General features: G+C 36.4%; 1 protein-coding gene across 2 annotated transcripts; it reads right to left on the reverse strand.

The window, feature by feature from the left end:
* Positions 1 to 207: 207 nt before the first annotated feature.
* abcg2d (ATP binding cassette subfamily G member 2 (JR blood group)) lies at positions 208 to 27,011 on the reverse strand. Of its 2 annotated transcripts, XM_009294223.5 has the most exons (16): positions 26,923 to 27,011; positions 24,934 to 25,166; positions 21,173 to 21,232; positions 20,934 to 21,048; positions 19,527 to 19,679; positions 19,231 to 19,388; positions 18,533 to 18,684; positions 17,918 to 18,007; positions 16,564 to 16,823; positions 10,824 to 10,906; positions 6,725 to 6,814; positions 5,441 to 5,565; positions 4,178 to 4,332; positions 2,829 to 2,918; positions 2,662 to 2,747; positions 208 to 1,049 (listed from the first exon to the last, which is right to left on the reverse strand). In XM_009294223.5, exons 2-16 carry the CDS (start codon positions 25,143 to 25,145, stop codon positions 902 to 904), a joined length of 1,977 nt encoding a protein of 658 aa, XP_009292498.3. In that variant the 5' UTR covers positions 25,146 to 25,166; positions 26,923 to 27,011; the 3' UTR covers positions 208 to 901. The 2 variants fall into 2 exon arrangements, with proteins under 2 accessions (XP_009292498.3, NP_001036237.1); NM_001042772.1 differs by lacking the exons at positions 208 to 1,049; positions 6,725 to 6,814; positions 26,923 to 27,011 and having other exon boundaries at positions 2,658 to 2,798; positions 4,148 to 4,332; positions 10,806 to 10,906; positions 24,934 to 25,145.
* Positions 27,012 to 27,802: the final 791 nt, after the last annotated feature.

Consider the following 27,802-nt stretch of genomic DNA (forward strand, 5'->3'; position numbering starts at 1 on the left):
ACACAAATGTGCGAAATCCACTTTTGGTATGAACCCAGCCTATCAAGGATCATGTTGGCCAATTAGCAACTGCAAATGAGGAGAAAACTCCAGTTGTAGTGTCCAAACGACAGCACTGTACTCAGAGTTTTAGAAAATCTTCACCCTGGCTGATGTTTTCGTAAATTTTTGGTTTTAGTAACCCGATATTGTGAAACTGCGTAGTGATTTTTGTGTGGAAAGGGCCTGACATGCACTGTAAGTGGTTGGCCAATCAGAAAAGACAGGGCTTTGATCTGACCAATCAGAACAGAAAGGCGGGGTCTAGAAAGACGGTATGCTTCAGACACTAAGAAAAGGGCCGAAGTTGCAATAAATATTATGAAGTAATTTAAATGTTGTGTTTTTTTAAAGTAAAATATTGTAAACGAAAAGCAGGAGAAATCTCTAAAACAAAATTAGCAAGCTCTAAAAATTTTATATAGAAATAAATAGTATAAAATGTGAACTTTCAGTTAAAATATAATAATTTCAGACTTAATCTAGCCAATTAAAATGATTCAGTTATTTATTTTAAAAAATGTATCATTGTTATCATTATATTTGTCTGATGTAATAGCGTTCTAACAAATCAACACGACCCACTTTACATCTATTATTTACGTCTCGCAATATGTTCGAATAAAAAAAGAAGGAACTATAAATCAAACTGATCGCATTTGTGGGGAAATAATGTCAGCAATATATTTCATTAAGACCACCGATTTGTACTTATAAGTTCATTTTCATTTCATGTTGACTTTGAAAGCGCAATACATGTTCGCACTTTAGTCAAGAAAGACAAAAAATATGATGTTGGTGTTGTGTGTGTGTCCATATAATATGATCCATAAAGCGAACATGAAATCCCAAATCAGAGCATTTAAGAGAACTTGGAGATGAATCTGAGCTTGATGTAAGCGATGATGAGAAAGATCAACGTCATGACTGTAAGAGCAACATGATTCTGCCACAAACCCCAGGACGAGTAATCGATTCCCTGAAACGTCAGATGCTGCTCTCCTGTGCACCTGCAAAAAACAACAAACAGATTATGTGTATAAAATTTATATATATATATATATATATATATATATATATACACACACACAGTTGAAGTCAGAATTATTAGCCCCCTTTTGATTTTCTTTCTTCTTTTTAAAATATTTCCCAAATGATTTTTAACAGAGCAAGGAAATTTTCACAGTATGTCTGATAATATTTTTTCTTCTGGAAAAAGTCTTATTTGTTTTACTTCGGCTAGAATAAAAACAGTTATTAATTTTTTTTAAATCATTTTTGGGACAAATTCTTTTAGCCCCCATTAAGCTAAGAGTACAGAAGTGTCTTGAAAAATATCTAGTAAAATATTATTTACTGTCATCATGACAGACATAAAATAAATCAGTTATTAGAGATGAGTTATCAAAAGTATTATGATTAGAAATGTGCTGAAACAATCTTCCCTCCATTAAACAGAAATTGGGGAAAAAAATAAACAGGGGTGCTAATAATTCAGGGGGACTAATATTTCTGACTTCAACTGTATATATATATATTTTTTTCTTTTTTTTGCTACGCTGTACAGTGTTCAAACGTGCTAAAACATACAAATAGAAAAACACTGACAAATTGTACAAACAGCTTCAGCTGCGCCAAACCAGCCGATCGACCCGACTTTGAAACACTCCAGTGTCCCTGTATCTGTGCTTACACTCAGCAAACAGTATTGAGTTTAGTAAACCCATAATAATACTAATTCCTTACATTTATATAGCGCTTTTCTGCTGGGGGTGGGGGGTGGGTCTCCTCCTCCACCACCAGTGTGCAGCGTCCACCTTTATAATGCGACGGCAGCTATATTGCGCCAGACCGCACACTACACACCAGCTGATTGGTGGAGAGGAGACAGAGTGATGAAGAGGATGGTTAGGAGGCCATGATGGACAGAGGCCAGTGGGCAAATTTGGCCAGGATATCCCTATCCAATATCCCTTTATATTTTCACTTTCCATTCAGAATGGACCATCGGGTCTCTCGAAAGGCAGTTAAAGTATTAATTAGTGTCACTTTCTCTTCGCTGATAAGATATTCAACCAGGTACACAAAATTCCAGTGCGACTCAGTTGATACTTCCAGGTTTCTTCCCACCGCAGCCTCGATTTTACCGTTTAAAATGGCGGCGGCGTGAAATCAGTCTATACACACCTATATGAGCTCCGAAACAGTGACACAATTTGACCAAGAAGGTCGCTGGTTTGAGCCTCGGCTGTGTCAGTTGGCATTTCTGTGTGGAGTTCGTATGTTCTCCCCCTGTGCAAAGACATGCGCTATAGGTGAATTGGGAGAGATAAATTGTCTGTAGTGTATGAGTGTGAATGAGTCTGTATGGGTGTTTCCCAGTGATGGGTTGCAGCTAAAAGGGCATTCGCTGTGTAAAACGTATGCTGGATGAGATGGTGGTTCAATCGCAGATTAATAAAGGGACTAAGCCGAAAAGAAAATGAATGAAAGATTTGACAGGAATGCTAATAACTCTGACTGCATATACACTAACTGTATATGCACAAAGTAACCCTCTTATTCAAAACCCAAGTGTTCATATTCCATATACATCAGCAAATGTAAATGTAATCCACCTACATGAGGACGTGTGCAGCAGGACTGGCCAGCGATTCAGACACGTTTCCACAAAAGCTCAGGCCCACAAACTCATTGATCTCCAGCGCCTGTTCAAGATATTCATCAAAACATCTCATCAGCTGAAAGCCTGGATGCTCCTACGCAAGAACAGAAGTGGAGGCACTAACCTCGAGGCCGTATCGAGGGATGCTGAGATACTTGAGCCAGGAGAGCCAGTCCATGATGCTCTTCAGATTGACCAGCAGACCAGAGAAGATCTGGAAACACACAGGACGGACAAAAGCAACTCTCAAGTTAAAGTACGAAGGCTGCCACAACATACCTGGGCATAAGATGTGACCTTTGAAAGCCTCCGAAAGCAGATTGAGAGTTATAAAAATCCATCCAAGTTGGTTTAATCAGCAAATAATAATAATATTACAAACATAAACAATATTAGCTGAGCAGCTTACGACGTGCTTGTAAAATGTTGGAGTTGTCAATCTGGCAACCTGCATGTGCCTCATGTCGGAGGGGTTGGGTGAAAAAAAAAAAATATTTGGAATTAGACCGCAATACCTAGTTCAACCACTGGAGACTGCACTTTAATGCCGATTACACAACCGGTGTGCTGACATTATATCCTACCCATCAGCTTAAGCTACCAACACTGTATTTGAATGGTTCTGAGGTTGGGGTTAAGCCTGGTTTATACTTCTGCGTCAAGTGATCTGCGTTACCCACGGCGCATGCAACCTCCGTAGCGGTGCATTTATACTTCTGCACGAAGTCTCTGTTGGTGTGCATTAACACTTTCAAAACGCTAGTTGGCAGTGAGGTGTTAATGCTCCTCTGTGTTGACTTTCTTCGCTGGTGTTTTGTTCTTTTTTTATTATTATTTATTTATTTATTTATTTAATGAAATTATTTATTTTATTTATTTATAATTTTTTTATTTAAAAAAATATTTTTTTATTTTAATTTATTTTTTATTTTATTATTTTTATTTATATATATATTTTTTTTGGTGTTTTCTTCTTTCTGAATGCTTCCTGAACGTACAAGTGGCTCAAACTCGCTCATTTTGAGGCAGGAACTGGCGGATGTGCAACTACTTTAACCATGAGGTAAACACAAAACAAAACTTTCCATCTGGAGCTCCTTCACGGGACCCCACACTTGTCAATCGCTCTATCGGGCTCGCACAGCTATTGGTCCCTAGGGCTATGCGTCGACACGTAGGTTGCGCCGTAGCATACGCGTGCGCTTGATGCAGAAGTATAAATCAGCCTTTAGGGATTAGATAGGTCAGAGCGATGTTACAGCTTCATAACACACTACTCCCCAGAAAAACATAACACTGGCAGCAAAATCTGATGGGTAGCATATTGCGTCATCAAAATGTGCTACCTACTTTTTGAATGGGAGGTAGGACGATCAGACAAGGTAGATTTACTGGCAAAATGCAAAATGCTACACACATACAATGTACGTCTGAACACCATACATTTTGTGTCGTGACAAGATGCGAACTTGCCATCATGAAGATGAAGCTGACGGTCATGAGGATGTTGGCGACGGCCACCACTGATTGGTCAGCTGATATTGCCATGGCCATCGCCGCTGCCGTACAAGACACCAGAATCACCGTCAACATGAAGATGAAGAACGCAGATGCTGTGGGCTTCAAACCTGCAAATCAAAGATCTCAAATCACTGCGCACCCTTGTAGACATTTTTCTCTTTCGATTTATTTAATTGTTGTTTTTTGGCTGTGAGAACGCTATTGCATTAGCTTTGTGGTAATATTTGTTATTGAAATTGTAACATACTCTTTCATAAATCTGCTTTAGGCAGGGTAATAGTTCCTCTTAGGAGCTAAATGTCTCGAAACTCAATATTTCATTCCTGTGCCTTAAAAAAAGGATAAAAACAAAATCTAATATCTAATTAATTTAATTAATTAATTTAATAAATTATTTGTTAAATCAACAATTCTTTTTTGTAAATAGGCTTATTTACGACTCCCCTAGAGTTAAACGATTGAGTTTTACCATTTTTGAATCCATCCAGCCAATCTTTAGGTCTCGCAGGAGCACTTTTAGCTTAGCTTAGCATAGATCATTGAATCGGATTAGACCGTTAGCATCTCGCTCAAAAAATGAGCAAAGAGTTTTGAAAATGTTCCTATTTAAGGCTTGACTTTTCTGTAGTTACACCATGTACTAAAACCAACGGAAAAGCTATTTCCTACACTCTCTATAGACTTGTTGAGGTGTAATAATCGAGGAACTTTGCTGTACCATGGCTGCAGCAGGCGCAGTGATATCACCTAGAAAATAGCAACTTTTCACTTTGCGTCTGTCTTAGTACATGATGTAACGACAGTTGCAAAAGTCAAGCTTTTAATAGAAAAACTATTATATATATATTTTTTTGGAATGAGATGCTAACGGTCTAATCCGATTCAATGATTTATGCTAAGCTAAAAAGTGCACCCGCCAGACCTAGAGATTGGCTGAAGGGATTTAAAAAAAAAATGGTAAAATGAGTGTTTCTTTAACATTTAGACTTCAAAATAATAATAAATAATAATAATGACAAAAATTTTGAACATTTTTAAAAAAAAAATTTTTTTAACTTTGGTCTGTTTTATCTGCAAATTATTCTATTTTGCGTTTGAGGATGCTGGCAAAATAAATATATAACTGATGTAACAATGGTTACATAGAAATGCAGCCATCTGTCCAGATCTACAAATACAAACAGCATATTGTATGCATAACGATGATGTGCATACCTATCATGAAATACACCACGCAGCTGAAGAGAACACTAGGGATTGTGCGCTGGGTGATGATGTCAGACAGGATTTTAGACAGGAAGAAGACAGACACCCTGTAGTATCCACTTGTGTATTCATGACTGCAAAACAACACAAAAGCAGAATGTAATATTCATATCATATATGTATATTTGTTATCAGTTAGTATATACGTGCTTAAGAAGGTCGCTGGTTCGAGTCCCGACTGGGTCAGTTGGCATTTCTATGTGGAGTTTGCATGTTTCGTGTTGGTGTGGGTTTCCTCCGGGTGGTCCGGTTTCCCCCTCATTTCAAACACATGTGCTAGAAGGGAATTGGAGGAACTAAATTGGCCATAGTGTATGAGTGTGTGTATGAATATGAATGTGTATGGGTGTTTTCTAGTACTGGGTTTCCGCTGGAAGGGCATCCGCTGCGTAAAACATATGCTGAAATAGTTGGTGGTTCATTCCGCTGTGGCGACCCCTGATTGATTACGTGACTAAGTCGAACAGTGTGTGTGAATGAGCATGTGTATGGATGTTTCCCAGTACTGGGTTGCAGCTGGAAGGGCATCCGCTGCTTAAAACATATGCTGGAATAGTTGATGGTTCATTCTGCTGTGGCGACCCTTGATTGATTAAGTGACTAAGTCGAAAAGAAAATTAATTAATAAATGTGTGTGTGAGTATGTGTGTGTGTGTGACTGTGAGTGTATGGGTGTTTTCCAGTACTGAGTTGCAGCTGGAAGGGCATCCACTGCTTAAAACATATGCTGAAATAGTTGGTGGTTCATTCCACTGTGGGGACCCCTGATTGATTAAGTGACTAAGTCTAACAGTGTGTGTGAATGAGCATGTGCATACTATGGATGTTTCCCAGTACTGGGTTGCGGCTGGAAAGGCATCTACTGTTGAAAACATATGCTGGAATAGTTATTGGTTCATTCCGCTGTGGCGACCCTTGACTGATTAAGTGACTAAGTCGGACAGTGTGTGTGTGAATGAGCATGTGTATGGATGTTTCCCAGTAATGTGTGTGTGTGTGTGTGTGTGTGTGTGTGTGTGTGTGTGTGTGTGTGTGTGTGTGAGAATGTGAGTGTATGAGTGTTTTCCAGCACTGAGTTGCGGTTGGAAGGGCATCAGCTGTGTAAAACATTTGCTGGAATAGTTGGCGGTTCATTCCGCTGTGGTGACCCCTGATAAATAAGGGACTAAGCTGAAGGAAAATGAATGGATATCTCTGTAAAAAGACAAATGGATGTTGAATTGGAGTACGCACATAAACAGCTTGCGTTCTGTGATGAAGAGCTCGGCGGCTGAGAGTGTGCTGAAACACTGATTCGTCGTGATGAAGAACAAAACACCAAACCTGGAAAAAATAAACATAATAATAAATGTGACGTTTGCATGCGATTAACAAAAACAAGCACAAACATGCATCTTACTCTGCAGACAGAAGCAGGATGCAATCTACATTTAACTAACAAGTTATTTTTTATTTATATGTGTGAATTTTGTGTTGGTTTAATATCACTTTAAAGAATAATCTGAAACGATTTTAAAAGAAAAATCTTACGTTTTTTTTTTTTACTCAAATATTAATTTCACAAAATATATGCAAATTTATATTCAAGTTACAGATCTTCTTAAAGTCTTATTTTATTTTAGTATTTAGTATTTTGGCGGTTCATTCCGCTGTGGCAACCCTTGATTAATAAAGAGACTAAGCCGAAAAGAAAATGAATGAATATTTAGTATTTTTTATTTTGGCTTATACAACAGTTCTGTCTGGTTTTTGGATCTGATTGGCTGATGAGATATTAAAGTAACATCAGTACAGCCTCTTCACCCTTGTGTATTACTCCGCCCACACGAGTGGCAAGCAGAGGACTACAGTTTGACAAATATTGCAGCTGTTGGACACCATGATGTATGTTTCAGGCTTTATTTAATTAAGAATGTAGTTGTTTAAATTGCAACTATGAAGTTTATTTATAAGGACAGTGCCCATTTTAAAATATTTATATTTTTGGAGATTTAGCATGTTGGTGACCAGCCTGCCATACTGAGCAGAGCAAAGACAGTTCACGCTCCGCCACAACATGACGACAGAGATCGCATAATAAGTCCTTAGGAAAAAAAACAGAATTTGTTTCAGCGTACGCTTTAAACTATAGCTGAACTAATCAATACAGAACAGTTAAGTGACATTCTAAGTCGATCTCTCTCTTTTGTATGTTGTAGTGCTTTATTTATACCATAGTAATCTGCTAGTGTTTGCTAGCTCTGGCTTTTTCAGAGTTAATTATTGTGATCTCCAGAGAAGCACTGGGAAATCTCTGCAGACTGATGCCATTTCATGCCGGTCAGCCTTATAATTTTAAAATGTGAGCAAAAAAAACCTGTTTTGACTTCACTTTAGACATTACGCTAGAGAATCATTCAAATGCTAGCTCTAAAGCAGGAATTCTCAAACCTTTCAGCCATCGATCCATAAAATAACAACTCCAGTGACTTGCGAGCCCCACTATGCTCGGAGGTGGTTATAAGCATACAAATATTGCACACAGTGGTGCACACACATCAATAGGAACTATATAAACATAAGCACATCGGCAACACTAAAAAGTGCAGCGGTCTTACCCAGTGGTGAAAAGTAACTAATTACAAATACTCAAATGACTGTAATTGAGTAGTTTTCCTCAGGAATTGTAATTTACTAAATAGTTTTATAAATGTGTACTTTTACTCTTCCTTGAGTACATTTTTAGTGCAGTAATTGGTACTTTTACTCCACGCCTTTCCTTAAACCTGCAGTCACTACTTTATTTTTCTTGTCTATCCGCTTGTTAAGTGTGACGTCACGCGAAGCGGCTTCCGGGTCCAAGCGCTCTATTCAACTGAATGGGGAGACTCATGAAATGGTAATAATAAACGTTTACAAAGCGATTTAATGCTTTCGAAACTCACGATCGCAGTATATATAGTATGTCCATGCCTAATATCCGATGGCCAGAAAGTGATCTTTTTTTTTTTTTTTTATAAATTGTAACATTTTTGGTATTTGTTATGCAGATTGTTGTGTACACTATGATTTTATATAAAATTAACTTTAATGTGTGATAGGAATAAAACGTGATCATAAACGAATGATTTCTCCACTCAAATGAATGGCGGACCCGGAAACAGTATTACATACGTCACAAACACGTCACCACTTAACAAGCGGATTGGGATTAGAAAAATCAGTCCCGTGATTTCTGTCCAATCAAATCACACACAGAAGGTAAATCGCCACATAATGAGCTACCTCAAGACATGGGCGCTTTATAATCGCAGAAAACTGTTTGGAAGCATTAAAAGTGTCCAAGAACACGTCCAAAATCGTCACACGCACTGACCCAGAGACTGTTTAGATGCATGTCACTGATGAGAAGATGACGGATGTTTACTGTATGATGACAGAAATTACCTTAAACACCCAGAAGATGCAAGACGTCAACATGATGTTGTACCCCAGTGTCGCTGAGACGCTGCATTTTGTTTGGAAATGAAAATCATGTCGACGTCAGAACTCAAGGTCGGGCCAACGTCCAACATAAACCAACCAAATATCAACAACTAATGATACAGCTTGACGTTGTGAGGACATTAACAGTATGACGTCTATTAGACGTTGGGTTTTGGTTGCCATACCTGATGAATAAATTTCAGTATTTGACATCAATATGACGTTGGTTTAAGATGTTGGCTCGACGTTGGATTTTGGTTACTTTCCAATATAATCTAAAGTCACCTGAATATCAACATCATTTGATGTTGTTATTGGACATCAAAATAACGTTATTCTTAGACGCTGGCTAGACATTGAATTGTGGTCACCTGATATCACAACCTAAATTGAACCTAATATTAATGTCTTATGATGTTGTTTGCATGCTGGACAATAACTAATTGCACTACAGAATGTTACGTTTACACACATCCACAAATTACATGTTAACGCATTAGCTTTTTACAGCGTAATACTACTCACTACTCTTGAGTACTTTTGAAAGGGCTACTTTTTATTCCTACTTTGAGTAAAATTTACAACAGATACTTTTACTCTACATTTTTAGGCAAGTAATGGTACTTTTACTTGAGTATGATTTTTCAGTACTCTTTCCCCCACTGGTCTTACCATATATTTTTTATAATCATTATTCAGTTGTTTAAAATTAATCTCACTTAATGAGAATGGCGAGCACAATGTTTACAGCACGAGACTATTCATGGTATAAATTTGGAGACTTGGAAGCACTTGGAGATCATCCTCCTTGTTCAGTAGTGGCTTTATTTTTAATATATGTAAACATTAAGGTGTTTAATATTGTGGTAACACTTTACAATAAGGTTCATTAGTTAATGCATTTACCAACATGAACTAATCATGAACAACACTTGTACAGCATTTATTAATCATAATTGAACATTTACTAATGCATTATTAACATCCAAGTCCATGCTTGTTAACATTAGTTAATGCACCATGAGTTAACATCAACTAACAATGAACTACTGTATTTTCATTAACCAACATTAACAAATACAGTAGTAGATGTATTGTTCATTGTTTAGTCATGTTAGTAAAAGCATTGATTAACATTAACTAATGAACCTTATTGTAAAGTGTGACCGATATTGTATAGCAAAATGAATCTGCTGCAACTAACGCTATTGCTGTGATGTTAATCTAGCATGATAACACCAGGGGTCACGAATAAATAATAGTTTAATTAAATTTATGACATTTTTGAAAATGTCATACCCCCCCCCCCCCCCTTATTATCTCGCAACCTAAAGTGACATTTGTGAGTTAGCAGCAACGGTTTCTGGTGTTCTGGCGTCAGCTGCAGATGTGAATAAATGGCGGAAGAAAGTAGTCCCTCGTACAAAAGGATTTTTGAGACTTTCTGAGTTTGATTTTCATTTTAATATACACGATTATGCTGTTGAACTGTTGTATAAACGCAATATCAAACTCATAGCAGTGCGATATGGCTGTATATAGTCACGGGTGGGACACTAAGAAACTCAGCCTGTGGCCTCGAGCCAGTGCACGCCTCCCACCAGTGCTCATATACAGCCACATCGCACAGCCACTCGTGTGATATTGCTCATTTATACATTCATATATGCATGCATTTATTTAATCATGAATTTTTTTAATTCATGATGCATGACAGCAGATTAGCAGCAGTTCAAAATCAACAGTATTTAAAATTAAATAGTGATTCAATTTGTTCACCTTTAAGCAAAAATGCTACGCTTCATTATACGCAAATGTGTGAAATGTAAATCAAGCTCTGCCATTCCACTAAAAGTGATCAACTCGCCTGTTTTGTATGCCACTCTGGTCATCCTTGACCCCGTAGAAGATGGCACCAACAATGGCCGCCATCAGAGTCGTGACTGCCAACTGCAAAAAACACAGAATGATCATGACTTAAACAGAACGCTTAATAACTCACCTAAACCATTTCAATATAAATTTCACAGGAACAAGCTTTCCTGAAAGAAAAGAGAAACTCTTGAATGAAACTGTTGAAATAACAACACAAAAGAAGCAGAGGGAATGACTAGCAGCAATAAATCTACAGTGCTCAGCATAATATTTTTCTCCATTTCTCAGTGAATACAGGTGATGTATTTTGGTACATTTAAACAAAACAGATTTATTAAACAGATATATTTATTAAAATAATATTTTAGTCACCAAACATATAGGAAATTGAAAGATAATACAATTAAATTCAAGCTAAATATTGCAAAACAAATTACAACCTACAAAATTTCAACTACATTTTCTTTTTTTTCTTTTTTCCTTTTTTTTTGCTTCTCATGATTTTTCCTCATTTTTAAATTTGTACTTAATATATATATTTTTTTATAACATACACATTTTGCTTTACTAGTTTTTGGACCGTTATCGTAAGTTATTTTGTTAGATAAACTTCAGATTTGGCTTCAGTACTGACTAATCTAATGTATATGCACAAATATAATATTGCTTCCTATTAAAAATATGAATTCAAAAGAGAGATTAGTGAGGGGTGTACGTACGCATATATGCTGAGCACTGTATGTCTGCCCCAATTTCAATCATAGCTCTCATTTTTTGAAAAATAAAAGGCTCTAAATGTAACTATAGGAGTATCTTTTTTGTTTTATACTGTAAACTAATCATGACATTTTATCAGACGAGCTTCTTTTTATGCATAAACATTTTCAAATAACATTTTACCCATGCTTATATTCATTTTCACACAATACACTATTAGCCATTCAATATTTAGTTTGGTTTCTCTAACTAAAATACAATTTTATAACAAGATAATAAATGACCATGTTTTAATTTGTTTTCCCACATTTTCAGTATATAATAAATGCTAAGATTTTACTGAAAGAAATAACTAATAAAGTCAGAGAAACATCAAGAAAATTCAACAATAAAATCTTAACTCCAACGCATTTAAAAAACAATAATAATAACAAACATAATAAACATACCAGAGATTTTAGACATGCTTATATTCCTTGTCAATATTAAAAAATCAAAGATGGTTAAATAACCCAGATTTTTGATTATTTCTTTTTCTTTTCATATTTAAAATAAATTAATCATGTTTTGTAAAAAAAAAAAAAAAAAATATATATATATATATATATATATATATATATATATATATATATATATATATATATATATATATATATATTAGCTTTAAATTTAACTTTTAAAAATAATTTATAATTTCATATTTTAAATATTATTTAAAGACTCTTAACATACAGAAAAAGTTATTTTTAAAAGCCTTAATGAACATGGCTATTAAAATATATATTTTCATATTTAAAATATTTTTTAATAATATTATATTTCAAATTTCTTCATTATTTAAAAACAATCTTAACATACTCAAAAAGTAAGTAAAAATAATAAAAAGCCTTTATTAACATGGCTATTATTTAAAAAAATCTTTTCATATTTAAATTTTTTTTTCATATTTTATGAAAATTTTATTAATTTAATTTTTCAAAAGTTCAATTTAATTAGAAAAATAAATTAAAAATAAATGTTACATAATTTCATTATTTTTTTTTCATTATTTAAAAAACTCTTAACATACTCAAATAGTAAGTGAAAAAAATTAAAGCCTTTATTAACGTGCTGATTATTTAAAAGGTACCTATTTTACCCCTTTTATAAGATGTAAGATGAGCCTTTGGTGTCTCCAGAATGTGTCTGTAAAGTTTCAGCTCAAAATACCCATCGGATTATTTTTCATAGCCTCCAAAATCTGCCCATTTTGCTGTGAGTAGATTATAGCTGTTTGTAGCCTGTGGCTTTAAATGCAAATGAGCTACTTCTCCCCGCCAACAGTTAACCGCCCACGCTATGTCAGATAAACAGCAGTCAGTGACAGAGAAAGGCTCGGATGAAGCTGAAAAACAGCTCATTAGACAAAAGTACCAAGTAGGTTTATTTCATGTATTTGCAGTGGAGTTTATTCAAGCCTTTCTGATATGATGAGTCATGATGAGTCTTTATTACAAACATACACGGTGTCATGAAGTTTTAAACTTATAAAAACTTCAGAGAGTTGTAACAAATATTTTAATAGCCGTTTATTAGCAAAAAAAAATGGTCTGTGGACGTGTGTATACATGTTAATATAGAAACATGGTGCATGTCAATCAATTTGGTGGGCAGGAAAAACCACACTCTTACGTTAGTTTGCAGTGGGCCTCAAAATCACTAGGATTTGGGTCCTATTTTAACGTCAGTAAAAAAGAGAAAGACTTATTATCTTTGTATCAGTCCAATGTGACTGTAGACACACTATCCCTACACACAGTTCTGTCCAAACAGCTTACAAAAGATGATTTTTTTTTTATAGGGGCCCTTTAAAAAACAAAAGATGTTTTAAATTCTGCCATGTTAAATTTTTTGCTTCTTATTTTCCGAGTGCCTTGGACTTATGATTTTGTTTTTGATCTTCATGAATTATCCAAAGAGCACCAACACATTAATTACTCCTGGAGCACTTTTTATTTTGATTTTATATCTAGTAAATTCTTTATTTTTTATAGGTGTCTATTTATAAGCATTGAAAAATCTCAACAAAACAAAACACAGTGCTATAAAAAAAATACTGCCAGCATTTTAATTGAACACACTTTCAACTATTTACTCGACCACCCACCATATGTCAACATGCTGAACACCACATATTGTGATAATTTACTAACAAAACTATAATTGTAAATGTAACCCTGCCATAATTCACTGAAATATAACGCTGCATATTCAGAAGAAGTGACAGCGAGCAACTTTGAAGGTAATCTCCAGTCGTGTGAAGGTCGTTCCCAGGCTAAAAGGCTAAGCAAATACAGCGGAAAGCAGGCCTCGGTCTCCATGTGCTCGGCTTAACTCCGGTCAGCTGACGCTCTGCTGGACACCGCTTCTCTTATGCTTATAAAACTTTGGTTCAAGATGCACAGCCAGAAATGATATCACTTCAGATCTCTGAGGAGGCCGCAAAAATCGGCTTAGCCTTGACCTCCAGAAATGAGCTGAAAGCCCCTTAGAGCAATCAGCTGTAATTAATATTTAAATCAAGGGCTCCTCTGATGGCATTTGCAGCTTAGTGAGCATCTAAAGTCTCTTTTCGAGGGGAGAAATCCGGAGTGGGGTGGAAAACGAACACAGTTGGGGCAACAAATCTTTGTTTGGTGTAATCCATTCTTAAAGACTGAGCCAAGAGGCCCGATCTCATGAAAACATGCCCAGGTTATGAAGGAAAAAAGATCCTTAACATTTGATTTAATTAATGATTTCTCAAGCAAAGAAATATTTCATTTTAGTTTTTGTAATTATTTTAATAACGTACTTATTCATAGTACTTTATAGTAATAAAGTAATGATAAATGTTACCTGAATGCCTGATTATAAATGTACTACAAAAAGTAGAACAAAAAATAGTACCAATTAAGTAGTATATATATATACACACCATTTAAATAGTATTTAATAAGTAAATTAGAATAAATCAATTAAATAGTTTCCAGCATTTCTTTTAATTCATTTTAGAATAACAAATTTGGGAATTTACAAGAATATCCTGGACGAAAACCTTCTCCAGAGTTCTCAGGACCTCAGACTGTGCTGAAGATTTACTTTCCAACAGGTAAAATAAAAAAAAAGGAGTGGCTTCATAACACCTCCGTGACTATTCTTCAATGGCCTAGCCAGAGCCCTGACTTAAACCCAATTAAGCAACTCCGGAGACCTAAAAATGGCTGTCCATAACATTTTTTACCATCTAACCTGAAAGAACTGGAGAGGATCTGCAAGGAGGAATGCCAGAGGACCCCCAAATCCAGGTGTGAAAACTGGTATCATTCCCAAAAAGACTCATGACTGTATTAGATACTGAGCAAATGGGACCTGGTGATGTTTCAGTTTTTTTTTTTTTATAAATCTGCAGAAATGTCAACAATTCTGTGACTGTGGGGTGCTGTGTGTACATTAATGAGGATTAAATGAACTTAAGTGACTTTAGCAAATGGCTGCTGTATAACAAATTGACAATGTATAATAATGTATAAAGCACATTGCTAAAATAATGAGGGAGTGACTTTACAACAACTTCGTGACTGTTCTTGAATTGCCCAGCCAGAGCCCTGACTTAAGCCCAATTGAGCATCTCTGGATTATTCATTATTTAAATCTAAATAATACAAATATTTATTTATATAATAATCTATATAATATTAATAATAATACATTGTATACAGAAGGATGCACAGCACAAATCAATTAAAATTATATTATTTGCAATGATAATAATGCAAACTCTAATTGTTCAATTCTAAATTTTATTATTATCAATTATATTAATACAAATTAATATATTATTATCAATTAAATTAAATATAATTATTTAAAATGTTTTTTATTTGTTTTTATATTTATATTAAACACTTTTATTTATTGAAATATATTATCAATTATATTAATACAAATTATTAATATATTATTAGAAATTAAATACAAATATAATCATTTAAAATGTTTTCATAATTATATTACACCTTTATGTATTAAAATATATTATTATCTATTATAATAATACAAATTATTAATATATTATTATAAATTAAATTAAAATATAATCATTTACGTTTTTTTATAATTGTATTACACCTTTATTTATTAAAATATATTGTTATCAATTATGTTAATACAAGTATTAATATATTATAATAAATTAAATACAAATATAATCATTTAAAATGTTTTTATAATTATATTACACCTTTATTTATTAAATATATTATTATTAATTATATTATTACAAATTATTAATGCATTATTATAAATCAAATATAAATATAATCAATTAAAATGTTTTATATAATTATATTACACCTTTATTTGTTAAAGTATATTATTATCAATTATATTAATACAAATGATTAATTCCTTAGAAGAAATTAGATACAAATATAATGATTTACACTTTTTTATAATTATATTACACCTTTATTAAAATATTTTTATATTGTTTTATACTCATTTCAATGGATAATTCTAATTACAAAGTGTTCTATAAAATCAAAAGATGAATTGAACTATAAAAGAACATATCTATATAATTCTAATATTAAATAATAAACCAAAAAATATAGCATGTCAAGGTTTATTTTGCGAGATAAATAGAACTTGAATAAAAGTGTAAACAGGCACATATATTCATTCATTTTCAATTAGCTTAGTCCCTGATTTATCAGGGGTCGCCACAGCGGAATGAACTACCAACTATTCTGGCATATTTTTTTATGCAGCGATGCCCTTCTAGCCACAACCCAGTGCTGGGAAACACCCATACACTCTCACATTCACACACTCATATACACTAACGGTCTATTTAGTTCATCCAATTCACCAAGAAAGCATGTGTTTAAACTCTGGGGGAAACCGGAGCACCTGGAGGAAACCCACGCTAACCACTGAGCCACCCAGACAGATATATGAATCTTTAAATAAATTTGTAAACATTGCAGTGTTACCTGAGCTACTGAAGTCTGTGGGTTGAGCATGAGATTCCAGAAGGTTCTCCATAAGACCCAGCGGAGCTGCTGGCAGAAGGAGCTGCTGTAGGTGATGCTGTGGCATTCGGCTGCGACGCTGCTGCTGCTGCTGTCTTTGGTCTGGATGATGTGATCCAGCTCTGCTCTGACAGCACGAGCGAAGCTACAGCTTCTGTATTTCTCCATCAGCTGATCTTCCACAGACTGACGACTGACAGCAGACACGTCACACTCCGCATCTGACCAACAGCAAACACCATTCACACTTAACACTGACAACATTAGATTGAGGGCTGAACAATATTGGTAAAATCTGACATTGCTATATTTTGTTTGTCTGTTGTATACAGTTGAAGACAAAATATTAGCCTATTTCTTATTTAAATATTTCCCAAATGTTCAACAGATTTTGTTTTCATATATTAAGTTTTAGTTACGATACTCCCAAAATCATTCCGCATAAATCCGCAGATTGTTAATTTTGAGCGTTATTGAGTGTGTTCTGAAACAACGCTGATTAGTCACTGTGTTCACATCCTCAACCGATATACTGTGATTGGTTGTGAAGGTCATCGGGTTACTACTGAAGACCAATTGGAAACACAGACACAAGGACAGTGGAGCGTTTCAAAGCTGTGTCCATAAGCTGATCTGTCTATGAGCTGACATATGATCCACAGAGGGTGGCACGGTGGTTAGCACTGTGGCCTCACAGCCAGTGGGTCACTGGTTTGAGGCATTTCACTGGCATATCTGTGTGGAGTTTGCATCTTCTCTGGACAGAAATTTAAAATATGGACCAAACGCTCGCAATTTATGTTTAATCATCTTATTTAATCCCGCCTCATTTCGTAGCTCCGTACGACAGTATTTTGTATGCTCAAACGCTAGTGTGACAACGGCATAACACTGATCAGTGTGATTTATGACAAACGGCCTGCACATCCTTTCCTGGTTCAGTGCGAGTATCACAGAAAAGCAGATTTGAATTTAGCGGCTGATTACGCGACGAGCTGAACACTCTAATCACACCGGTGTGATCATACACTCCTGGGACCAGGGGTGTGAATGTATGTGTCAAATGTAAAAGTTAATGCAAAATATCTTATGTGGAGTCTGTGCTCCAGACCAGTAATGGTACAGTGAGTCTTTTGTAAACCATTTTCTACATCTCTGGCCTTTGATGTGCTCCATTTACACACTTTTTACCATAATAATCGCAGTGCTCGTATGCAAGTTTGGAACAGAATTTAGCAGAATGTAAATAAAACCGGTCATATTGTGATTTTTAACCGTTTTAACCTTGTGTGGATATAGAAATGGGAATAAGTACCTCCGTTATTCTGAATCTTCGTCACTGAGCTGCCATTGATGACGTCCAAGAAGAAATCCGCCGGGTTATTATGAGCCTCACAAGCATATCCTGCGATATCGGGAGGAAAAATTAACACGGATGCATTGAAAGACATTAGCATTTTTTTATCTGGTTATTTTTTTTCACCTTTAATTGGGATCATAGAAAAGTGGAGGATACAGAAAGTATAGTAGCAGAGAGAGAGGAAGGGTTGGCAAGGGACCTCAAGCTAGTTAATAAACCCGGGTTACTGTGCTATATGTTGGCACACTTAACCACTAGGCCAGGGGTAACCAAACTTGTTCCTGGAGGGCCGGCGTCTTGCAGATTTTAGCTCCAACCCTAATCAAACACACCTAAACACGCTAAACAATGTCTTGTATACTTGAAACACCCAGGCAGGTGTGTTAAGGCAAGTTGAAGCTAAACCCTTCAGGGCACCGGACCTCCAGGAACAAGATTGGTAACCCCTGCACTAGGCTATTGGCACTGACAAGACATTAGCATTTAATTAAAGACTATATCTAGTTCGGCGGCTTCAGAGAGAAAGATTTTAAGCATGTGGTGTTTTAACCATGAGGTAAATAATGTCACCGATGTTGCTGAAGTAGTCGAGGGCGTCTTGAGCAGGTCCGTGATAGACTTGTTTGCCGTTGGCCAGCAGGGTGAGGCTGTCGAAGAGCCGGTAGATGGAGAAGCGTGGCTGGTGAATAGACATGATGATGGTGCGACCCTGACCCGCCATTCTGGAAAACACACACACACACACTAATAAAACCATGCTGCCATGACGCTAACATGTCACTTGCTAGCATCATGTGTACATATGGTAAAAGCAGATGCTAACATTAGTAGCATGATGCTAACATTTACCATGCCGAAATAATAGCGCTTGTTTGTTTTAACACGGGGGGGCGGCATAGTGGCTCAATGGTTAGCACTGTCGCCTCACAGCAAGAAGGTCGCTGTTTTGAGTCCTGGCTGGGACAGTTGGCATTTCTGTGTGGAGTTTGCATGCCCTCCCTTTGTTGGCGTTTTTTATACTCCAGGCACTCCGGTTTTCCCCACAGTCAAAATACATGTGCTACAGGTGAATTAGGTACACAAAATTGGCCATAGTGTATTAGTGGGTGTTTCCCATTACTGGGTTGCAGCTGGATGGGCATCTGCTGCGTAAAACATATGCTGAAATAGTTGGCGGTTCATCCCGCTGTCACACCCCCTGATATTTAAGGAACTAAGCTGAATGAATGCATGTATTTCCAGTGAGCGCATGTGTTGTATATGCAGACCTCTTGAGCAGCAGCAGCACAGAATGAGCTGTACTAGCGTCCAAACCGGTGGTGGGTTCATCCAAAAAGAGCACAGAGGGGTCAATGATCAGCTCCATCCCGATGCTGGTCCTCTTCCTCTCTCCACCCGAGATCCCCCTGATTATTTGAGTGCCCACCTGCAGACATACAAGTCAAAGACACTGAATGAACGAATCATTTCCCTGAATGACTCATCAGGGGCTTGCTGCCATCTATTGGCTATTGCGTTATTTATCCAGAAATCCAGTTTGAGATCTATGAAATAAAATGTTCACCTTGGAATCTGCGACTTTGTTGAGGCCCAGCTCGGAGATGAGATGGTTGACTCTTGCCTCCTTTTCTCTGGGACTGACATGAGAAGACAAACGCAGAGCAGCTGAGAAACTCAGGTTCTCTCTCACCGTTAGAGTGCCCATTACAATGTCATCCTGAACACACACACATACATACACAAATTGGATAAAACAATCAGTAAGTTAACCTATGGCCATTGACTCCCACAGTATTTATATTTCCTTAAAAAAAAGTCAGTGGCTACCAGTTTCAAACATTCTTTAAAATATCTTCTTTTGAAGACAATTTGAAGAATGTTGGAAACCAGTAGCCACTGACTCCCACAGGATTTATTTTCCCTGTATAAAGTCAATGGCTACCAGTTTCCAACATTCTTCAAAGTATCTTCTTTTAAATACATTTTGAAGAATGTTGGAAACCAGTAGCCATTGACTCCCACAGTATTTTATTTTCCTCCAAAACGCCAATGGCGACCAGTTTTAAACATTCTTCAAAGTATCTTCTTTTAAATACATTTTGAAGAATGTTGGAAACCAGTAGCCACTGACTCCCACAGTATTTGATTTTTTCCAAAAAGTGAATGGCTACCAGTTTCCAACATTCTTCAAAATATCTTCTTTCGAATACATTTTGAAGAATGTTGGAAACCAGAAGTCATTGACTCCCACAGTATTTCTTTCCTCAAAAACATCAATGGCCACCAGTTTTAAACATTCTTCAAAGTATCTTCTTTTAAATAAATTTTGAAGAATGTTGGAAACCAGTAGCCATTGACTCCCACAGTATTTGATTTTCCTCCAAAATGTCAATAACCACCAGTTTAAAACTTTCTTCAAAGTATCTTCCTTTGAAGACATTTTGAAGAATGTTGGAAACCAGTGGCCATTGACTCCCACAGTATTTCTCTTTCCTCAAAAAAAGTCAATATCAACCAGTTTCAAACATTCTTCAAAATATCTTCTGAGTAAATCTTGAAGAATGTTAGAAACCAGTAGACATTGACTCCCACAGTATTTGTTTTGCCTCAAAAAAGTCAATGGCATTTTGTCTTTCTTTGAAGACAATTTGAAGAATGTTGGACACCAGTAGCCGTTGACTCCCACAGTATTTGAATTCCTCCATAGAATTATTGTCTATCAGTTTCAAACATTCTTTAAAGTATCTACTTTTTAATACATTTTAAAGACTGTTGTAAACCAGTAGCCATTGACACCCACAGTATTTGTTTTCCTCCATAAAATTAATAGCTACCAGTTTCAAACATTCTTCAAAATATCTTCTTTTATGTTCAACAGAAGAAAGAAACCTGGAGACACATGATGGTGAACTATCCCTTTAACCCTATTCTACTGCAGTGTCTTGCATTAGGCATCAGAAAGATTTCGCACCTGGACAACGTAGCCAGAAAGACATTTGAAATTGGCCGGCTGTAGGGCTCCGTTGACGAGAACTTCACCAGAAAGACCAGCGGGATCCTTCCTGCCAGCAAGGACGTCCAAAAACCTGAGAGAGAGAAAAACAAAAGCACATTACAGGAGGAAGCTGTCAGGAAAGATACTCTAAAAGCTTGTCAAACACCAAAACAATAATCTCCTCCTCAATCTGGAGTCGTCGAATATGTACTCACGAAGATTTGCCACTTCCCGTAGGACCCAAAATAGCATTTAAACCAGGTCTCATGATCCCACTGAAAAAGAGAGATAGAAATGAGATTATGTTCATGTCACTTGCTATGGAATTTGCCAGGCCTGAAAGAAAAAAATAAAACATGTTTACGATCAACACTGATATTAGAGTTTCAAGAGAGTCAATCAGGATAAAATCAGACTCCTGGTGAATCGTCTTAATGGTTATATATAGTTAAAACCAGGTTAAAACTGCTTCAGATTGCCATTGTATTTGGTCATGATCACACTTGACTGGATTTAACCCTGGTGGGTTTGCAAGCCAAGAGATTAGAGTCACAAACCCATTCATAATATCATATAATTGACACTAACTCTGTAGAGGGAATGTCCAAAGGAACTATGCACTTGGTTGTGGGAAACGTCAAGCTCTTTTAAAGACTTTACAAGAAGCACAGTTCTGTTGTTCTGGTGAACACATGAAATGCAGAACATGTCAAATTAAAGGTTTCATACAGACTGCCGCATCAGAATCTACAGATTCAATAGAGAATAGCTAAAGGGCCCCTATTATGGTCACATTAGAGTTTGTGCATGCAAAATACTGTCAAACGGAGCTGCGAAAAGGGGCGAGATTAAACAAGATGATTAGACATTTAAAAAAAGCGACCGATTGGTCCATGAAATATTACTTCTAACTTTCAAGGCACTTCATAATCTCGCTCCTCAATATCTCACTGAACTTCTCCATATTTACACCCCTTCTTGTACCCTTAGGTCAGCCAACAACTTCACCCTGGCACCACCTCGCACTCGACTGAGCAAAATGGGAGACAGATCTTTTAGCTCTATGGCTCCTAGGCTATGGAACTCACTTCCAGTAGATCTTAGGAGCAGTGACAGTCTTCACAATTTTAAATCACGTCTAAAGACCCATCTTTTTAAGCAGGCTTTTACTTAACAATTTTTTTATCATGTTTTTATTATGTTCTTTTATATTCGCTATTGCGTTTTAACTTGTCTGGTCAATGAGTGTTTTTAGTTTTATGTTTAAGTTGTTTAGCATGTCTGCTGATGCTTACTGTAAGGCGACCTTGGGTGTCCAGAAAGGCGCCATTTATAAATAAAATGAATTATTATTATTATTAAGATTTACATTTCTGTCCAGAGAGGTCATGATTTGATCTTCATGATTTGATTGTCTCACGCAATTATGTGATGCGATTTCGCTGGTCAGAGTTCACCAACATTTGTCACGTACATTCACACCCCTGGTCCCAGGAGCGTATGATCACACCGGTGTGATTAGAGTGTTCAGCTCGTCACGTAATCAGCCGCTAAATTCAAATCTGCTTTTCTGTGATACACTGAACTAGGAAAGGATGTGCAGGCCGTTTGTCATAAATCACACTAATCGGTGTTATGCCGTTGTCACACTATGCAAAATACTGTCATACGGAGCTTTGAAATGAGGCGAGATTAAAGTAGATGATTAAACATAAATTGCAAGCGTTTGGTCCATATTTTAAATTTCTGTCCAGAGAGGTCATGTTTTGGTCTTTGATTGGTCTCACGCAATCACTTGATGCGATTTCGCTGGTCAGAGTTCACCAAGCTTGAACTTTCCAAAGCGGCGAACTGCGAAACTTGTCGCACGAGCTTGCGTTTCAGGTCTGTCGCATTCGCATGCGTATGAATGGAAATCTATGGGGGTAAAGTCTGTGACCCTGCGACCCGGATAAGCGGTAGAAAATGAATGAATGAATTATTATTATTAACATAAATATATATTACTATTAATATATATTTAATATATTCGCATGGTTGTCCAAATTTGTATCCTGTGACTTGTTTTATAACAGACGTGTGCCCATACAGGAGGATCTAGCGAGACTCAATGATGTTTCTGCCATAGAATGTAAAATAAACCTTCACAGTTAACCACTTAAACTCTGCTGCTATTTGGGGATTTCCGCCTGGATTTTGCCTACCCAAATTTAAAAGCTTCCCAAATCCACATACAGAGGTGTAAAAGCAAAAATTTGGTATAATTTTAAAGAAAACCCTTTGAAATTTCATAAAACACTATTGAAAGTGTTTAAAATAGCTGTATATGTCGTCTGTGTTATAATTAACACCTAAAAAAAGAGGCGCTTTTTGTATTTCTTTTTTTATAAACACAAATTTGAAAGTGTATCTTTTAGGTTCTGTGTGGTCTAGCGTGCTGTAATTATTTTGGTGGTTCCTGCACATGTCTGTAATGATAGGAAAAAAGAAAAAGGTCTATACCATAATCTATGCAAAAGTTATTGTATTCCAACTGATGAGAGGTGCTGTACAAGCCACAGGGGTCGATCATTGTTTTCATATTTCACTCTTCTTTTGTTTGATCATACATAATTCACTGTGTTTGGAGCACGTCAGACATATAAAAGGATTACTTATGCACATCACCTCAAAAACAGAGGAGAATGCCCCTGAAGGGCACAGCATAAGGTAAGAGATGACAGCTGTCTGTGCTATCTGGGGCTGCTTATTGATCATGAATGTTTTGTTTACATTTCTGCGCCATGGAAACACGGCGATTCATTCAACAACTGTTTTGCATATGAATATATTTCAGTAAAAAGAATGCTAGAACTGTATGAGCACCGGCAAGAGCTTTCATTTGACCTATAACTTGTACATGTGTCATATAAAAAAATATGAAAATGAACCAATGTAAAATACCTAGCTCGGTGTCTAAAATACTGTGTATTTAAGTGTAAATAACTTTTATACAGTAGAATAAAAACCAAAGTGATGCATATGTGCATAAAATAGAGATTCTACACTTTCAAACGACACCACTTACGGGGGTATGGTGCATCGCTAGCCCTTTAAATCTGAAGCGAAAGTCGATGACGTCACAGACCCGGTACCGGGTCCGCAGAGTTTAAGTGGTACATAAATTAGGGGGAAAAATAAACAGGGCGGCTAATAATTCTGACGTCAACTGTATATACATATTTGTTAATAAATAAAGGTTTAATGAGCATTTCATACAAACATTTTAGAGAAAATGTCAGACAGGTGAGCCTTCAAAAATTGATCGGAAAAAAAGTGGGCCCCAAAATGAAAAGGTTGAGAAGGTTGAGAACCCCTGCTTTAATGCACGCCTGCATTGGGCTCACACATACAGTTGAAGTCAGAATTATTAGCCCCCCTCCATCATTAGCCCCCCTGTTTATTTTTGTCCCCTATTTCTGTTTTACGGAGAGCACATTTTTTCTCAACACATTTATAAATATAATAGTTTTAAAAACTCATTTCTAATAACTGATTTATTTTATCTTTGACTGTCTTGATGACAGTAAATAATATTTGACTAGATATTTTTCAAGACACTTGTACACAGCTTTAAGTGACATTTAAAGACTTAACTAGGTTAATTGGGTTAACTAGACAGGTTAGAGTTAGGGTTAAATATAGCTTAAAGGAGCTAATCATTTTGACCTTAAATGATTTTAAAACATTAAAAACGGCTTTTATTCTAGTCGAAATAAAACAAATAAGACTTTCTCCAGAAGAAAAAATATTATCAGAAGATTTCCTTGCTCTGTTAAACATCATTTGGGAAATATATCACAGTCGACCAATTGCAACAGACTGCAGCGCAGATCTGCATTGTGCTAAAGAGGGGTTTGGGAACAAATGAATCATTGAACGAATCATATTGGAGCCGTTTAAATCCATTTTAAATCCCTCCACTAACTAGACTCACTTGAGGTCCAGCAGGATCTCCTTCTGGACTGTTGTTCTCCTGCAAACGGGTCCGGTTTTCTGCTCCACTCTATAGCGGATGCTGTGGAAACTGACCGTGGCTCCGTGCTGCTTCTTCATGGGCTCCATGATGATGATCTTTGACCCGTTCTGCCCATTCCTGCCAGTCTCCTCAGAGATTTGATCATGCTCAAAGACAGCATTGTCAGGCATCTTCTGTCAGCTTTTTCCTCCCTAGAAAATACTAAATATGAGTAATAGAAGTGTGCATGATTTGAATCAGAACTATTTACAAATGAGCGCAGGTTTAATTTTTATGTATTGCGTCACGCTGATAAACTAGCAAATCCATTTGGGCCACTATGTGGACTCATAAGTGTGCTGGTCTGAAAAGGAGGTGTGCTAAAGCGTATTGCTTGCATATTGTTAATTTGAGGCAACTGAAATAGACAGGGCGACGTAGTGGCGCAGTAGGTAGTGCTGTCGCTTCACAGCAAGAAGGTCGCTGGATCGAGCCTCGGCTCAGTTGGCGTTTCTGTGTGGAGTTTGCATGTTCTCCCTGCGTCCAAAGACATGCGGTACAGGTGAATTAAGTAGGCTAAATTGTCTGTAGTGTATGAGTGTGTGTGTTAATGAGTGTGTGTGGATGTTTCCCAGAGATGGCTTGCGGCTGGAAGGGCATCCGCTGCGTAAAAACGTGCTGGATAAGTTGGCGGTTCATTCCGCTGTGGCGACCCCGGATTAATAAAGGGACTAAGCCGACAAGAAAATGAATGAATGAACTAGACAGCACCATTGACCATCTTAAAGCTGAAAGTCAATGGCAGTTTTTGTCATTTAAAGAGCACTTTAGTCAGTTAGTTATGCACCTATTCGCAGGTACAAACACACACACATTGCTTTCATCTTTACATATAAAAACAATTAAAATATTATAATGTTAAAAAATATAATATTTTCTAGGCTATGTAAATATAACAACCACTACCTCCATGCCTTCTTCAACTTAGGGGGCTTTGTAATCCTGCTAGTCATTTGCATCATGTTAACATTAGTATTTCTTATTATATGCATATTTATATTTGTTTCAATATAAACAAGTTTAGATTTGTCCACCTGTCGGGTTTTGGAGACGTATGCATCACTATATGGGGCATAGGAATAGGATGCGTGTTTGGAAATAACTCAGTTTTTTGACCACACTTCATTATTATTGTTCATTTATTCATTTGCTGAACTTAGAACTGAATTTAGAAAATAAAAATTGATCCCACTGAAAAGGCAGTTTAAGATTTTTATAGAGTATAATTTGATGCAGACTACAAAATGGGGAGTCTAGATATTGACCCACGTGTACATTAACAATACTTAAGCCCTTTAACAGGCATCATAACCACCTGGTTGACTTTTTATGCAGAGGTTATCATTATTATTTGATAATAATTAGTTGTGGCAGCTTATTGCACTGAAAAAAAATGCTCACCTTAGATTTTTCATCTTGTTTCTAGTCCAAAAATCTAAAAATTCTTATATCATGAAGCACTTTCTAGGTAAGCTACACATAATGTCTTGTTTTGAGAAATAATATACCAAAATGAAGCCTGTTTTTCTTTAAAACAAGCAAAATAATCTGCCAACGGGCTAAGCAAAATAATCTTATTTTCCTTCTGACATGACATTAATTTTGACTCATTATTTCTTAAAACCAGACAATATGTTTTGCTTGTCTAGAAAACGTTTCTTGATTTAAGAATTTTTAGATATTTGGACCAGAAATACATAAAAGAAAAGCTTTTTTTTTTTTTTTTGCAAAAATAGAAGATAGAAAATATTTTCAAGGAGTGCACCTTAAAGGGTTAAAACCAAATAATGTCATGTCAAATAATTATTTTAAGAAATAACTAGATTACAAATAAAATATAAAGATTAAGCAGAAGAATTCAACATTGCACAGAAAAGAATTCAAACAATATTAGTAAAAGATGCTTACCGGACACACGCTGCTGCAAAGACCGATGGACGTCTCCAAAAGTTGAAGGTCTTCTCAGGAGGATCAGGTGGAGGAAAAAAAGTGAATCTGACTGTGCGGCGAAGCAGAGATCTTATATAGACGGAGCAGAGGGAGGGATTCTGGGCACACAAATCACTGCTTAAAGCTCCACTCAACATTTCCTGCATTACATTAACCGAGACACAATAAAAAAAACAGGTTAAATCTAACACAAAATTCCTGGACATTCTGTCAACACTCGAGTTTACAGGCTAAGATATGCAAACGTATGCTTTCAAATGACATTTATCACCACAATTGATGACATACTGTTTGTAAAGCACAGTAAAATATATATAGTATACACTTACTGGCCACTTTATTAGGTACACCTTTCCAACTGCTCTGGATTTAAGTGACTTTAAATGTGGCAGGGTTGTTGGTGTCAGACGGCTGGTGTGAGTATTTCAGAAACTGCTGATCTACTGGGATTTTCAAGGTTGTAGCTGATAGAAAGGCAACAGTAACTCAAATAACCACTCACTCGTTACAACCGAGGTCTGCAGAAGAGCATCTTTGAACTCACAACACGTCCAACCTTGAGGCAGATGGGCTACAGCAGCGGAAGACCACATCGGGTGCCACTCCTATCAACTAAGAACAGGAAACTGAAGCTACAATTTGCACAGGCTCACCAAAATTGGACAATAGAAGATTGTAAAAACATGCCTGGTCTGATGAGTCTCGATTTCAGAATTTGCGAACAACAAAAAGAAAGCATGGATGCCTCTTGTATCAACAGTTCAGACTGGTGGTGGTGGTGTAATGGTGTGGGGGACGTTTTCTTGGTACACTTTGGGATCATTAGTACTAATTGAGC

This window comes from Danio rerio, chromosome 1, assembly GCF_049306965.1.
Source record: "Danio rerio strain Tuebingen ecotype United States chromosome 1, GRCz12tu, whole genome shotgun sequence".
Taxonomy (NCBI): Eukaryota; Metazoa; Chordata; class Actinopteri; order Cypriniformes; family Danionidae; genus Danio; species Danio rerio.